The sequence below is a fragment of the Ptiloglossa arizonensis genome, chromosome 10, assembly GCF_051014685.1.
Source record: "Ptiloglossa arizonensis isolate GNS036 chromosome 10, iyPtiAriz1_principal, whole genome shotgun sequence".
NCBI classification, from domain to species: domain Eukaryota; kingdom Metazoa; phylum Arthropoda; class Insecta; order Hymenoptera; family Colletidae; genus Ptiloglossa; species Ptiloglossa arizonensis.
In genome coordinates, this window is record NC_135057.1 from 16,017,444 (window position 1) to 16,032,384 (window position 14,941).

Genomic DNA, 14,941 nt, shown 5'->3' on the forward strand with positions numbered 1-14,941 from the left:
GCGCCACTCGGAAACCATCTATCGCTCTTCGATCGCGACGACCGACCACGATTGCTTCGATTTCGGTCTCGCGAAACGCGTAAACCGAAACAACCAACGAGAACGATCGAAGAAGGTGATCGCCGATTCCCACGATCCTTCGCGAAACAAGTATCCTCTCTTCCACCGATCGCGGACTTTGCGAGAGGATCGATTCCGTGACGGTGTCGCGAATTCCGCTCGCTCCGTTCAGTCGTTATTCATCGTCGACGCGATCCGGTCCCGTTTCTCGCTCGCGTCGGTCCCTTCCTCGGTAATTTTCTTCGAAGCGTCGTGGCTTCGAGGATTTCCCAGGCAGCCGCCCGCGCGCGTATCGGCACGCGGAAGGCGCCTGTTACGCTGTTCCCGAGCGTGTAACGAGGCGAGAGGAAGACGAACGACTAGCGCCGGGAAGAACGGAACGGATCGGAGGAAAGACGGAGGCGAAATCGAGGGAACGAGAGGTAAAGGTACGCGTCGATGGAAGGGATCCCGAGGAGAGAGAAACGAGTAAAGAGAAGGTCTCGGAGAGCCGGGGAGTAGAGTTTATGGCGACAACAACGGCAACCACGGTGAGACGGCAGCTCGGTTATCGGAACTCGACGGTGACGGCCTTCTGGTGCAACCCGTAACAGCGAGGAACCCGTCGACGCTGTCGACTCGTTGCCTTGTACCCGGCTTGTTCCACGCGTAACTTGTTTCCCCGACTTTCAACGGGTTCCGAAACTTGCCACGCTTCGCGACAACACGCTTGTTCCCGCCACGAGCGAGCGCTGTACGCTCCGGGGAAGTTGCCTTCGCGAAGCCTCCTTCCAATCAAACGGACATCAACCTACCCGATTCTTTAAGCGATCGTTACCTCGATCTACCCGAATTTGGACACGACGCACATAAAAGGCGTTCGAAAGAAAAAATCACCACTATCCCGATATTCTCTCAAAATGGTAATTTCTCTTTCCGCTCGCGTCATTCTGGAACATTCTTCCAGTGTCTGTCCAACGTTGTAGTTAAAGACTTCTACTTTGCGTAGAAGCTTTCCAAAAGAAGAGACCTCAACGCGCAACACCGAGTAATTACTGTCCCAAGGTACTCGCAAAATGGTAATTTCTCTTTCACTCGCATCGAGAGGAGGGACTCCGAGGCGCTAACGCGCGTCTACACGGAACGATCTTGGTAGCTCTGACGTTGGCTTCGTCGTTATCCGGGGATACTCGGAGCCCTCGAGAAACGAAGGAAAATGCGAGTAAAAGAAAGGAGAGCGCGTGCGGTAATGCACGCATAAACAGGAACGTTCGCAGCTTCTCGCGGACATGCTCGCATTTATATGCCCCGGATCGAGGTGCTCCGGTATCATTAGAGGAGCCATTCGAGACTCACGCCCCCATTGTCCGAGGGCGACTTTCTTCTTGCTCTCCCTCGGTTAACGGCGAGGATCCTCGCAGCCTACCGAGACAATGCCGTGCGCGTATCGTGCATCATATTTCACGGTCGTTCCTTTTTGCGTCCGGCGCGTACGTATCGGTATCGGTCCCCGGTCCCCGGTCCCCCTGCCGGCGACGAAAATCCCCTTACCGGACCACCGTGCCACGAATCATTTCGCCGGCCCTCCCGCGACGCGACGCCCGGCCAAATTATTCTTATCCGTTTTTTCGGCCGCAGTAAACGCCGCCGCACGAGGTGCAACCGACGAATCACGCGGAGGATTGGAAAGTAACTCGCTCCGAACCGACGAAATTTAATCGCGCATCCTCGACCCTCTTCACCGCCAACGCCGCGATTCAATCCGCGCTTTTCGGAGTTATTTTTTTATACCTTACCGGAATCGAGATCTACCGCGGACACGCACAATGGGAAGATTTTTTCGAAAATTCACCGACCGTCCCGCGGAGCATTGGAAAGTAACTCGCTTCGAACCAACGAAATTTAATCACGCATCCTCGACCCTCTTCACCGCCAACGCCGCGATTCAATCCGCGCTTTTCGGAGTTATTTTTTTCTACCTTACCGAAATCGAGATCTACCGCAGACACGCACAATGGGATTTTTCGAAAATTCACCGACAATCGCGTTCTACGGCTATCCCTGCGATTACGATCCACGTTTGGGAAACATCCCGCCGAATACCGCAATGGAGAACGCTTTAGAAAATTCCAACGCCACCGGTTTGTATCGCGCGAGATACTCCACGATTGGAAAATTCGTATCGGAAGGAAAATTGGGGAATCGCGGTGCTCGACGTGGTGTCGGGAAATTGGAAATTCGTGATCGTCGATAACGTTCGTGCCGCGTCGATTAACCGCTCGTTGCTGGATTTACGCGTACCCGTCCCCCGATGAATCTGGTATTCGTATCCCTCCTTCCGGTCGTGTTCGGTGACCCTAATTCGTCGCGATGAAATATCCGCCGAGGGAGCGAGCGCTAATCGCGCGCCATCGCTGTCTCGCGGGGATCATTATCGGATCGTTGCACCGGCTCGAATCGATATTGTTCGACGAGCGTCGCGGTTAAGCGAAATCCCGTGAAATATTCCACGCATCCGAGTAAACGATCCCCGTTCCCGCGAGAACACGACGCGTAGCGTCGCGTCGCGTCGCCTCGCGTCGCCCCGCGTACTCGGAACGGTCCGTTTCGCACGCCGCACGGCTCGATAGAGACGAGGAGACTTTTTGCGAGAGATGTTCTCGTAGCGAGGGTCGTATCTTCGACCCGTTACGACTTTGCTATCGCGGCGGTCGGTGCGTCACACGCCGATAAACAACGTCGGTCTTGTATTCAATGGCGTAGGAATGCTAAAAACCGAATCGTCGAGAAACACTCGCGCTAGTTATCGGCTAGAAACGAGCGGAGCGGACGACACTCGTGGCGACCCGTAGTCTCGCCGATTTCCCTGAATGAGACCAGATACGGCCGTGGTCTTTGTCGCTCGGGAGAATGGACATTGTCCTCGCTATTTGTTTCGAGTAATTGCGAGACGACGTCGGTTCCGGTCACGGCGCGCCTCTTTCAAACGCGATTCACCAATTTCAACGACGAATTCTTCTTCGTCTCCTCGAATTATTTCCAGGACACGAGAGCCGGGTTTTCAATGGACGACCCGTTGCGTATATATCTATTCACCTCCAAAAAAAAAAAACAGCCTCTAAAATACCGTGGGAGGTAAGAGCGCGTGGGTCGAGGAGGTGAATCGTTGCGCGAGTCCGAACACTGGAAGCGAAGAGACCAAGACTGAAATCGGTCTCGACGTCTTTACGGGTATCTCTCGCGGTCTTCCTATCGCCGCAAAGAATGGACCGAGGAACACGTGTTTGCCGTTGCGGCTGGACACGATCGCACTCGACCGACTGGTCGGCGCAGTTGCAGCAAGTGCGATGCTCGGTCGCGCCGCTCGCGTGCACCGAGACCTTCCTTTCTTAGCCGCTGTGCATACATACCGAGCCGCGCGGTTTACTGCCCCCGTTAAACGATCGAGTACTCGCTAAGATCGACGATAATCGATTCTCGGAGCGGGCGGTCCACGGAGAACGTTGATCGCGCGAGGAAACTTCTCTCCGTGCGCCCTTCCAGTGGAAACTTTCAACGAATCCGTCCGAAATCGCGCCGAAGGGCAAACTATCGTTGTTCGAATCAACGACGGAAAAGAACGCCGTAGTTTGTCCCGCTCGTGACGCTGTGCGCGCAGCCTTAGCCCTTTCGCCGGCGCATCGCGTGGAAAGCCGAGACGCTCGGCTTTTTCTGATTTTGTCCGAACGCGCGTTTACACGTGTTACGTGTATGGGTGTTCACGCACGGCGAGTAAGTACCCGAGTACTCGGACGGTCAGCGGGCGGTCCGGTTCCCCCTCTTTCCTCCGTCCCTCTCTTTTCCGCTCTTTCTCCCGTTTTTCGTTCTCCGTCGCTCAGGGGCGTAATGATTAATTAAGCTTTCCGAGAAAACGCAACAAGTGAAACGTTATTAGCGCTTAGTGGCACAGTTTACTCGGACCAACGTCACAACCCCTCCCCACGGCTCCCTCCTGTGTTCCCTCCTCTCCCTTATCCGGTTCCCCCTCCGCGTGCGGAGAGACGCATCCACGGTGCAGTTTTAATAATTGCCGTGGCGAAACAGTCTGGCGCCTGGCGTTGGACGCCGCTACGACCTACAGATGCACGCACGCGATTCGCGCGCCGTGAAAATCGAGAACTTCTGAAATCTATGGCCGCGATTATCCGATGCGGGGAGTGGACGATCGAGAACACGTGCCCGGCCATCCGTTTCGCGTAAATTCGTTCTAAAAAGCCGGCGCCCCGCGCGCTGCGAATCGCCACGGAGATTCGACGCCACCGGGAAATTCCTGCCGGCTCGTAGATCCTCGATCGCGCAATTAGCGCGTACGAGCCGGCGATTCTCCATTTCTTCGAGGGAGATCGACTTCTCGGCATCGCCAGGAATTCGTTCGTTCGCGCCCGTTACGGGCCCCGCGATTCGAATTAACGCGTCGATCGTTCGTCGTAACGATACTCGGACGATAGTTTTCGCACCGGGTACGGTAATCTCGCGCGAGAGGAATTATCCAGGCATCGGGGCACGCGAATATTCGACGTCGTCACGGTGACCGGCGTTGGTCATCCGTGGAAGATCATCGCATTCTCGAAACGTCTAACTCGACGAGTTAAACCCGACCGAACGATAGATATTTCGCGCGATAACGTGGTAATTGGCTCGGTCGCGAACGGTCGCCGAACGATCGCGAAAAACTGCTCCCAGATCGACAACGACGATAACAAATTGCATTCCATCGCGTCCGATTAATTAAGGCATCTCCGTAATCTCTGTTTCAGATCGATTCTAGCTTTGACAATGATCACCGCGGCCAGCGTCTCTTGTACCCACGTGCCCGACAAGTACCCCATCGAGGTAAGTTCTCCGTAACGAGGGACATACCCGTTCGATTTACAGTCTCGCCGGTCAATTCGGAACGATACGGCTTTCGATCTTTCTTTGTGGTTTTTTTTCTCAAAGAATCGTCTCGTCCGTGGACTTCCTACACCGGATCGATACTCTCTTCCACTCGGCGCTCGGTTAATTCGCTCGTGTGCTTCTCCCGCCTCCTCGACCTCTATTACCCATTATTTCTCGAATTCTTTTCAATCTACCGCCTCCCTCCACGCTCGTAGATATCACCGCGTCGCGTGCCCTCCCGCGAGCCTCGACTCCTTCGTCGAAATATTTCTGCCCATTTTCGACATTTCCACCATCTCGCGTTCCGATCTAAATATAGATCTCTTGATCGTCCCGCTTCGCTCGTTCCCTCATCCTCGAATGTCCCGGTAACCGATAAAAATGTTCTCCCGAGCGCGTTCGAAGACGCGGGCGTAGACCCGCTTCGGCTCGAGCTCGGTCATCGATACGCGAAAAGTATCGGCTTTCCGGCGTAAATATGTTCATTAAGCGCGGTGGCAGCGTCGGATTTTCAATGTAACTTGACACGCGACTTTTTACCGGTTAACTTACGACCGTAATAACGATATCGCGACGATCCGGTCCATTAAGGTATCTCATCCTCGACGCGGGGCCCCCGCTCGGTGCATATTAATTTAATCCACTTACAGGAATTAATAAGCAATTACGTAGACGTTATTCTTGGGTGGCACGAGGAGGACAATTAATCGACACTGGAGGAGCTTCCTAAATTGCAGCCGAGCGGGCCGCGCGATCTCAAGGCCGGAGAACGCGAAACGCAAACACTCCGCTCCGAGTTCCTCCGGAGCGCGTTTCTATTACGCTTAAATGGACCGTTTACTTTGCAAAATATTGCGGTATCGTGGTCGACCTCGCGCGATCGTTTCGCCTCGAGGAAACGCTGGATTCCTCGTTTACGCGCTTCTTTACGCAAACGCGACCGTCTTAACGAACCACGCGCGCATAATTGTCAACGAAGGATCTCTCAATCCTCGAAACATCGCGTCGAGAATTTATTTCAACGTACTCGCGATATTATCCTCGCGAACCGGTTTCGTCGAGGAATATCGACAATTTCGCGGAGAACACGTCGAACCTGCAACCGAGATAATTGTTCGTCGATCGTCGATCACGCTCGCACGGTTCAAACGCGACGATCGCTCGAACGATGGTCTTCCGCTCTCGCGGTCTTGAATCCCTCGTGGATTTTTCTCGCTTCGTGAAATAAATCCGGGAATCACCGGGCCGAGTAATCCGTTCCGAACGGTTCTCGTAAATTCGAGAAACTCTGAGAAATCAGCGCGATCCGCGATTCTCCTTACCACCGGTCCTCCGAACCGTTACAAAGACGTTCCGTTGAGTCGTCGGGAATCCCATCGGGATGCTTTTCGAGCGACGAGATTAACCCCAGGCTTCGTAGCGTACCGTCGCCGATTCGCGATTCTCTTGTCGCGATAATAACCGCCTCGCCGAAACGATCGTCTTGCTCTGGTATCGCGTACTCGAAAATTGGTAGACGAATAGAATTCCGTTTGAAAATCTCGCGTCTCCGATTTCTTTCTCTCGATCTCGGAAGGTGGTTTCCCATTTTTTTCGGCGAAAGGTACACGCGGTGGGGGATCGAGATCGTTGGTCGTTCCGTTTATCCGGGCACGGACCTCTGACTCCTTGGTAAAATTTATTTTCGCGTCCCGTTCGGTGTAGGTACACGCGGTAAGCTGGTGCGCGGCGGCGATTAACGTGCCGGAGTTAATGCCGGGCATTAAGGAAGTATTACGCTGTTTCTGCGAGTTAACGACTCTCCGAAAGGCCGCTCGAGTTTCGAATTCAGCGGTACTCGCGTAACCGATCGCGCACGCCGCGTTATTAAGAGGCGCGAGCGCGCCTTTAACCCGTGCGTATTTTTCCATCGTGGCGCGCTGTCCGGTTCGGGGTATTAATCTCGCATTTTTAACGCGTACTCGCGGGGATACCCCTCCGGGTCTACGTCGAGAACGATCCAACGGAACGATCGTCTCTCGATCGATCGTTGGAATTATTTACGCGTGGATCCCGACGAAGCGTCGCCGCGACGAGAGGGGATCCGCCTTTGCGATTAATTACCGCGACGATCGACGCGATCGGCAATATCCGCGTCGCGAGTGGTCCAATTAGAGCCTCGATCGCGGAAGTGTTGGATATTAATTATCGGACAAACAGTTCGTATCGGAGGATATTCAACCGATAGTGTACCTCGCTGGTAATTAACGCGGCTGGATCACAATGCGAGGAGACCGGCCCGCTCGATTATCGTCGGACAAGGGAAATTTCGTTCGCCGCTCTTTGATCGATCGATCCGAACGGCCGAAGGAGAACCGATGAAATTAATTAACGGGCTCGCGCGATCGTGATTGCGCAACGTCTCGAATTCTCTACGCGCGACGATGACTAATGACTTCCCCGTGCGCGTAACCGAGCCGCTCGAAAAGCTTCTCGACGCGCAATTCGAATTCGCGAGCGACGCGACGCGACGCGACGCGACGCGAGCCGAGTTCCGAACCTCGAACGAGATACACGCGCTCGAACGTTTTCCAGGTCTATCACATGCTACGGGAGAAGACTCAATTCGATCTCGGCCGAGACAATCGCATCAGGGGTACCTGGGGCCAGTGGAGTTCATGGAGCGAGTGCTCGAGGACCTGCGGCACGGGGATCCAGTCGCAGTCTCGCGAGTGCGTGCCCTATCAGTAAGTACATCGTTCTATTCGTGTTTAGAACGCGCTCTGGTACAGAGAACGCGCAAGTTCGCAGGGTCGATCGGGCATCGTAGCGCCATCTTTTTTCGATACTCTGAATTCCCGAAAGGCGATTCGCGACGATCGTCTCGTTGCGCCAACAACGAGAGGTACTTCGGCTCGCGTTCCATTGAAAAAATGGCACGAGAAAGGGAGACACGATTCCCCGATCGCGAAACGGAAAAACGCGGGGAACGATCGTCCGACTCGCGGCTCGATCGGTAAAACGCGCAAACCCGGCGTAATTTACCACCGATTCCGACAATAATCGCACGTTCCCCGGTACCGTTAACGTTTCGCGCGATCAAAGGCCGCGCGAGCAACCGTTCCACGGTTTCGTCGAACGGTTCGAGGAACACCTACACCGTCAGAATTTCGTCGAGAAAAATCCAGCAACGGTTGCCGATCGTTTCCTTCCGCGATCGATCGGTCGATCGATCGGAGGCGCGCGTGCGCGCCTGGGAACGGGTACAAGTATCGAGGAAATTGGCGGATCGGTAGCGGAGAAAGATTACACGCTGCCGCGTGGACGCGAGTAGACCTCCCCGACCCCGAAACGTGTTATCGTCGCTTACATTTACACCTTGGTAACGCTAGCCGTGCGATTACGCGGCTCCTCGGAGGGATCTAGCGGCGAACGAGCGCGCGAGAAAATGGATCGGGAATCGTGTACCGTTAACGATTCTTTTCCTTCGGGGAGAATCATCAACCGGTGTATTTACGCTTCTCGTTTCACGGTTTAACGGCCTTGGATATCGCGCGCTCTTCGACGACCTTTCTAGGTCCTTCCGAGTACGTGCGATCGAAATCGGCGATCCTCGTTGTTCGAACGTCGTTAACGATCGTAATCGATGTCTCCTCCGCTCTATGCCTCGTTTCCCGGGAATATCCTCGACACGGCCGATCGAAATCCAACGATTCGTTCCAGGAGAATCTTAAGGAAGAGGAGCATCATCATCCTGGGGAACAACACGAGCAACTCGCGGCCCATTTGCATCGGCACGTACAAGAGATACCACACGTGCAACACGCAGGTAAATCGACGCCTCGCGAGGCGCCGGAGAACCGCCTTTTTACCCCTTTGCGTTGCAACGGTGTATTTTTCAACGTACGCGAATTCGATCCTTCCGTCGTGTTAGTCTTCGTCTCCTTACCGTCCGAATGTCGAACGAAAGCGAGAGAAACGTTTGTAACGATCGAAGCGAAGAAAGAGGAGAACGGACTCGCGCCCCGGACGCGGGAGACGCGTATCGTGGATCGCTCGAGGGTTTCTTTTCGACGGTACGTCACGAGTCGCGAACAAATGATCGCAGTGGCCAATTAAGGATGCGCACGACGGCAATTTATACGGCTGGTTCGCGAGCACGCGGTATTGCTTAAAATTCATAAGAATAATCACCACCCGCCGAGAAGCCGAAGCCTCGCTCGTAATGGACGAGGTTTGCCCTCTGTCCGGGTACCGGCCGAGAATAATTGGACCTCGATGGAAGCAAAGACACCGTGATCGCTCCTCGTTTCGTTCTTCTCGGCGGAAGCGATTTCCTCGGTTCGGTTTCAAAGCGTTTTCGAGGGGACGGATCGAACGGAATTCCTTTAACGCCACCCACCCTCGAACCGTGCCCTCTCGAACGGAACCGAATCGAACCCCGAAACCTTTCTCGAGCGAGCGAACCGTCACTCGGTTAATCGGTCAACGGATACGCGAAAACGCAACGTTGATTATCGATTTTCTTACGCCGATTCGAATAATCCCTTCCGCGAGAACGATCAAACGCGTCTCGATTTTTCGAATAGAATATTTTCGAATCGCGGTTACTCTCGACCCGTTGTTCGCGTTTTTCCCTCGGCGCGTATCCATTCGGCGGAGATTTTACTGGGAAACGGTGGTCTACGAACGCGCGAAACTATTCATCGGTTTCATCGGTCGGTAATTAATTTTCCAGCCGGAAATAACCGGGCTAACGATTCTCCCACCGCGTTGCGGCGTGTTTGCTCGAGTCGGTTCTCGATATCGCCGAAATTCGTTGCAAAGAGCACGGGTCTCGGATCGGGAACAATTTCAAGGGAATTTAATATTCCGAGAGACGCGAAAAGTCTCGAAGACCGCGAGCTCGGAGCTGGAAAAACCCGGCTCGGAAAGAAACGCGGCGTAATCGACTCGCGCGTTTTCGCAAACGGCGGCTACTTTACCGAATAATGGTTTTCCCTGGCGATCTGTCCTCAATTACCTCGAGTTTAATTAAGCCGTTACTCGCGACAGAAATGTCCAAACTTCCCGGAGGATTTGCGGACCGAACAATGCGCCAAGTACAACGGAAGAAACTACAAGGGCGAGAGCTACGATTGGGTTCCGTTCCTGGACGGTAAGTTGAAGCCACTCGAGGAACTCGAGTCTCGCAATCTCGTCGACGACCCGACGTTAAAGCGCGACTTTATAATTACCTCGGCACGCTTGGAAAACGTTCGCTCGAAATTTCGCGCGATTATCGCGCAGTGTAGCGAGTTTTACCTTCTCGTAAAAACGACCGAGACGATCGAGCGAAACGTTCGACCAAGTTTCGTTCGTTCGTTTGTTCGTTCGTTGGCACGCGAGAAGAGAACGAGCCGTTAGCTGGTCATAAGCTGGCTATACAATGACATTCTTTTCGCGAGGAAGGCGTGTCTTTTCAATCGTTACTTTCCTTCGATAAACTCGAAGGAATTACAATCGCGTCGACACCCGCTAACGGGAAACTTTCCCGTTGATTTTCGCGTCATTTTTTCCAATCGTTCCCGTCGACGACCAGTCGTACACTTGTACCGCGTTTACGCGGGAAAAGCGCGACGACTTTCTTGTCGTTACTTTCCTTCGATAAACTCGACGAAATTACAATCGCGTCAGCTCGTTTCCCGTTAATTCTCGCGTTATCTTTTCTCGCGGTCGTATCCTCTTAATAGACGGTGCGCGTTTCACCACGGATTCGACGAACGAAATTACCGCAGAAATAACCGCGATAAAAATCCTTTCGTACCCGTACCGACCAACGTTCTTTCCACAGGGAATCCATTTTCCTCGGAGAAAGAACGTCACTGTACGGTTAGCTAACGTACGAGAGGAACGTAATCCCTTCTTTGTTAACGGAGAACTCGCTGGTGAAACGCAAAACGATGAAAATCCTTTGGAAGTTCGCTAACTAGCGTTTCTCGCGCAAAGAATGCCAAATGTACGGTCACGGCCGATGTAGGAAAGGAACCTCGTCTCCGCGTTTTCATACGGAATCCGTTTCCTGGCTAATGGCTAGCCATTGTTTGGCTACGGTATTCTACGCGGCGCACGGTGAAACAGTTTTCTTTCCTCGTTCTCGATCGGACGTTTCACGGTTGCGCCCCGGCGAAGGCTTCCGTGGGTTCTTAACCGCAATTATCGTTGTCCAGCTCCAAACTCTTGCGCGCTCAATTGCCGTGCCGTCGGCGAGCGTTTTTACGCAACGCTTGAACCGGCAATAATGGACGGCACACCCTGCGACGCTCCGAATCTTCGTGGACATACCACGGGAATTTCTACGGAACGTACAGACCGGTGGCTCTGTGTCGCTGGACAATGCAAGGTACCATCAACGATTCCTCCTCCGATCCGTTAAAAATTCATCGACGTAACTGCGTCTTCTCCGTAGATTTTCTAATTTTTCTCTCTTTTACTTTTTTCCTTGTTTCTTTTTTTTAATTACACTTTGCTGCGAACGCGTCGGCCGACCGTGTCCCCTTTGTCGGACCGAATTGGTAATTTTTCTCGGGCATTTGTCTCGTCGCGTTCCGTCCCTTTGTTTCGTCGGTCGTTCGACGCTGTATCGTCGTACCTTTTTCGCGACCATTCCGATCGAAGGGATCTCTTTACCGCGAAACGTTGGACGAGCAACGGTGGTTTGCGCGTAGCGATTTCGATACGGTTCTTTCCAGCCGGTAGGTTGCGACGGTGTGGTAGGTTCGGGCGTGACGACGGACGCTTGTGGTGTCTGCGGTGGTCAGGGTAAAGGTTGTCGACTGTACGAGGGTATTTTTATGGAACCAATCCTGCCGAGGGGTCATCAACCCGTGACCACTGTACCGAAGGGAGCCGTGTCGCTCAACATCTCCGAACTTCGCTTCAGTAGCAACTTCTTAGGTCAGTTGCAACGCACCGAGAACCAAAGGACGTTTCTTCTAACCGAACGAACCGATCTGTTTAGCGCTCAGAGACAGCAACGGTAGTTACATCCTGAACGGACCGTTGGCATACAGTCCGAGCGGCACTTATAAAGCGGCTGGCACGACATTAACATACCAGAGGGGTGACAGAAGCCGCGTAGAGTGCATCTTGGCAACCGGGCCACTGAACGATTCTTTGCATTTAGAGGTACGCCCATAAAGACGCCTCTGATATCTGACCCCTTTGAAAATTTATTGGACCGACGTTTCTTTCTTCCTTTCCTTTCTTCCTTTCTTCTTTATTTATTTCTTTTTTTTTTCTTCTTTTTTTTTTCGCGCCATCCGAGAGACGCTCCTCTCTCGACTCCGGTCCCCATTGTGTTTTACGCGGAGCGCGTCGTACATCGTCGAACGGTATTGTATTTTTAAATTGTTCCTTCAGATCCTGGCGCAGGAAATGAATCCCGGAGTGCTTTACAAGTACATGCTGCCGTTAAAGGGACCGAGCAACGGAAGGGCGATGATAGCCCCGCCACTTTTCGCGACAGGTAACCGTTTTTTAGTCTCGGGCCGCTTAATCGAGTGCATTTTTCAAGGTATCGAGGCGAGCCGGGGCGAGGGGACGGGGCCGATCGTCTTCGATCGTCCGTTGCGCCCGTCGTTATGCAACGCGCTTTACGGCCGGCTCATGACTCACGTACAAATGGGGAACGCGCGAAGAGCAGAGCGATTTGTTACCGTCTTCTCCCTCTTTGTTGCAGGATCCGTGGATCGTGGCAACGAAATTCCCGATTCGGATGCTCGCGTCGCTCTGACCGTCCCCGCGACCAAAATGTAAATATACACGAGCCGATATCGGCCTCTCGCTTCCTCCTAGCGCGATCGCATCTATCCGCTCGAATTCCAAACTCTCGTGAAACAACGACGAGATCGTTTCTCGACACAGGAGATTCCCGTTTTCGTACAATTTCCTCGCTCTTTCAGATCCGAAGCAAAACCGGACCCGTCGCCGACCAATCAGGAACGGAATCAGCCGCGAACGCGCGTCAAAGGATCGAAGGAAGACACGAGGCATCCACCGACCACCGTGATGGCCGGTGATCAACCAAAGTCGAAAGTGAAGAAGAAAAAACGGTTGAAATTCGCGTGGAAGGTCGGATTGACTCGTTGCTCCAAGGATTGCGGAGGAGGTGATCTTTCTTTTCAATAGGAACTCTATCGGGCACGCGAGTGGCGATTTTTCGAACAATCGTAGGAAAAGAGGAGCTCGTCCTAGAGAAGAAACGGACATCCCCGGTGATGATCGAGTCGCGCGTGGGAAGTCGGTCGAGACGCGTTCGTTTCGGTATTATCGCCGCGGTTCGGAGGTCCGTGAGATTACGAGACTCGATTCGCTTGTCGCCATCGCGGAAGTTCCCTGGCAATTCACGAAATTTATTAGCAGGAAGCCCCACATCCGTGATCGTCCCACGTTATTATTTTCCACCCGGCGTTACCCGTCCCCCGTCGACGCGCCACGAACCGAGTTGCACGCGATCACCGCTCGACGCGCCGCTCTGCGCCGCTCAGCACCGCTCAGCGCCGCTCCGCGCGCGAGGACCGCTGTGATTCTTTTCATTTAGACCGACAGCTCCATACGGGTGGGCAGAGATAACGTCGTTCCGGCTGTCAGTGTCTCCTTCTTAATTTCCTTCACCGACAACGACGAAGCTCGACCACGAATACGCGTAACTCACCGAGACTCTTTTCGACGCGGCTTCGTTCCCTGCGGCCCGATTCGCGAGATTTTCGCCAAGGAGAAACGATTAAGAACGAATCGTTCGAACAACCGAAGCAATCGTTTCTCGCCGTACGCGGTCTTGCACTATTTTACGGGGAAGCTGTTCGAAAAAATAGGATATCGTTCGAAAGAACATCTCGAGTCACCCCGTGTGCATCGGTTCTGCCGAAAAATGACATTGAAAATTCCGTTGCTCGCGCGCTGCTTTCAGGCGTGCAAACGGTGATCTTCAAGTGCGTTCGCGAGTACAATCAGATGATCGTGAACGAGAAGCGTTGCCGCAACGTGGTGAAACCGCTCCACCCGTCGTTGTTACGTTGCAACGATCATCCCTGCCTGGCCAGGTAAAACGATCCCATCGGTGTCGATCGCCGCAGCGTTCTACGGCGATATCGACCGGTTACGAATTTAACGATCGTCGCGACCGCGCCGATTTTCAGATGGAGGCCGGAACCGTGGAGCGTGTGCTCGGTCAGCTGCGGCGTCGGCACGAGAACACGAAAATTGGAGTGCGTACAGGAATTGAACGCGAACCTAACGATGCGAGTGGCCGACGGTGCGTGCCTCCAACCACCGGACCTGAGAACCGTGGTAACCTGCACGAAACCGGCTTGCACGAGCGCTCCGGAATTAAGGCACATGCACTCGCAACACGACACACCCAGATGGGACGTCGGTGCTTGGGGCCCGGTAAGTGGAGCTTTCTTTTTTCTCTCTTTTCCCTTTTTATCGATACAAATAGTCGTAGAGTGCCTTTAACGCTTCCCTTTGCTCGCGCCAACGATTTCAAGCGTTTCCACTCGACCGGAGATACGCGCGTTTCTTCGTTAAACCGGATATACGCTTCTTTCTTCTTTCTTCTTTTCTATTTTTTTTTTTTTTTTTGCACGGAATCAACCCTTCGAATTGTTTTATTTTTGTGCGATTTCAGTGCTCGGTAACGTGTGGAAAAGGAGTCCGGAATCGAACGGTCACGTGCATCACGCCTGGGAAATCTTGTCCCATGTTGGAGAAACCCGAGTCCCAGAAGGTTTGCGAGTTGGAGAGCTGCGCGAGCGACAACACGGAACAACGGTCCCCCTGGTTGTACTCGGATTGGTCGTCCAAGGTAAAGTCGGTTATCGTCGAAGAGAAAAGGTGTACGATGGCTTCCAAGTGAAATCGGAGTAGCACGATGGTAACCGAACGGTGTAGGAACGAGAATTTGGAAATCGCTCGCAAAGGGAACGTTCGATTCGTTGCTCGATAATAAAGAGAATTAACCAAC

The 14,941-nt window shown here is 53.3% G+C and overlaps 1 protein-coding gene across 5 annotated transcripts in view; it reads left to right on the plus strand.

The window, feature by feature from the left end:
* LOC143152292 (thrombospondin type-1 domain-containing protein 4) overlaps positions 1–14,941 on the plus strand; it is a 50,937-nt gene that overhangs the window by 30,227 nt on the left and 5,769 nt on the right. For all 5 annotated transcript variants that reach the window (XM_076322248.1, XM_076322243.1, XM_076322244.1 and 2 more), the window contains 13 exons: positions 4,836–4,911; positions 7,531–7,682; positions 8,659–8,764; positions 9,991–10,093; positions 11,145–11,317; positions 11,667–11,871; positions 11,936–12,102; positions 12,337–12,442; positions 12,656–12,728; positions 12,879–13,084; positions 13,886–14,018; positions 14,115–14,364; positions 14,606–14,782. In XM_076322248.1, coding sequence (XP_076178363.1) covers positions 4,855–4,911; positions 7,531–7,682; positions 8,659–8,764; positions 9,991–10,093; positions 11,145–11,317; positions 11,667–11,871; positions 11,936–12,102; positions 12,337–12,442; positions 12,656–12,728; positions 12,879–13,084; positions 13,886–14,018; positions 14,115–14,364; positions 14,606–14,782 — 1,908 coding nt within the window. In that variant the 5' untranslated portion in view covers positions 4,836–4,854. The remainder of the gene's footprint in view (positions 1–4,835; positions 4,912–7,530; positions 7,683–8,658; positions 8,765–9,990; positions 10,094–11,144; positions 11,318–11,666; positions 11,872–11,935; positions 12,103–12,336; positions 12,443–12,655; positions 12,729–12,878; positions 13,085–13,885; positions 14,019–14,114; positions 14,365–14,605; positions 14,783–14,941) is intronic.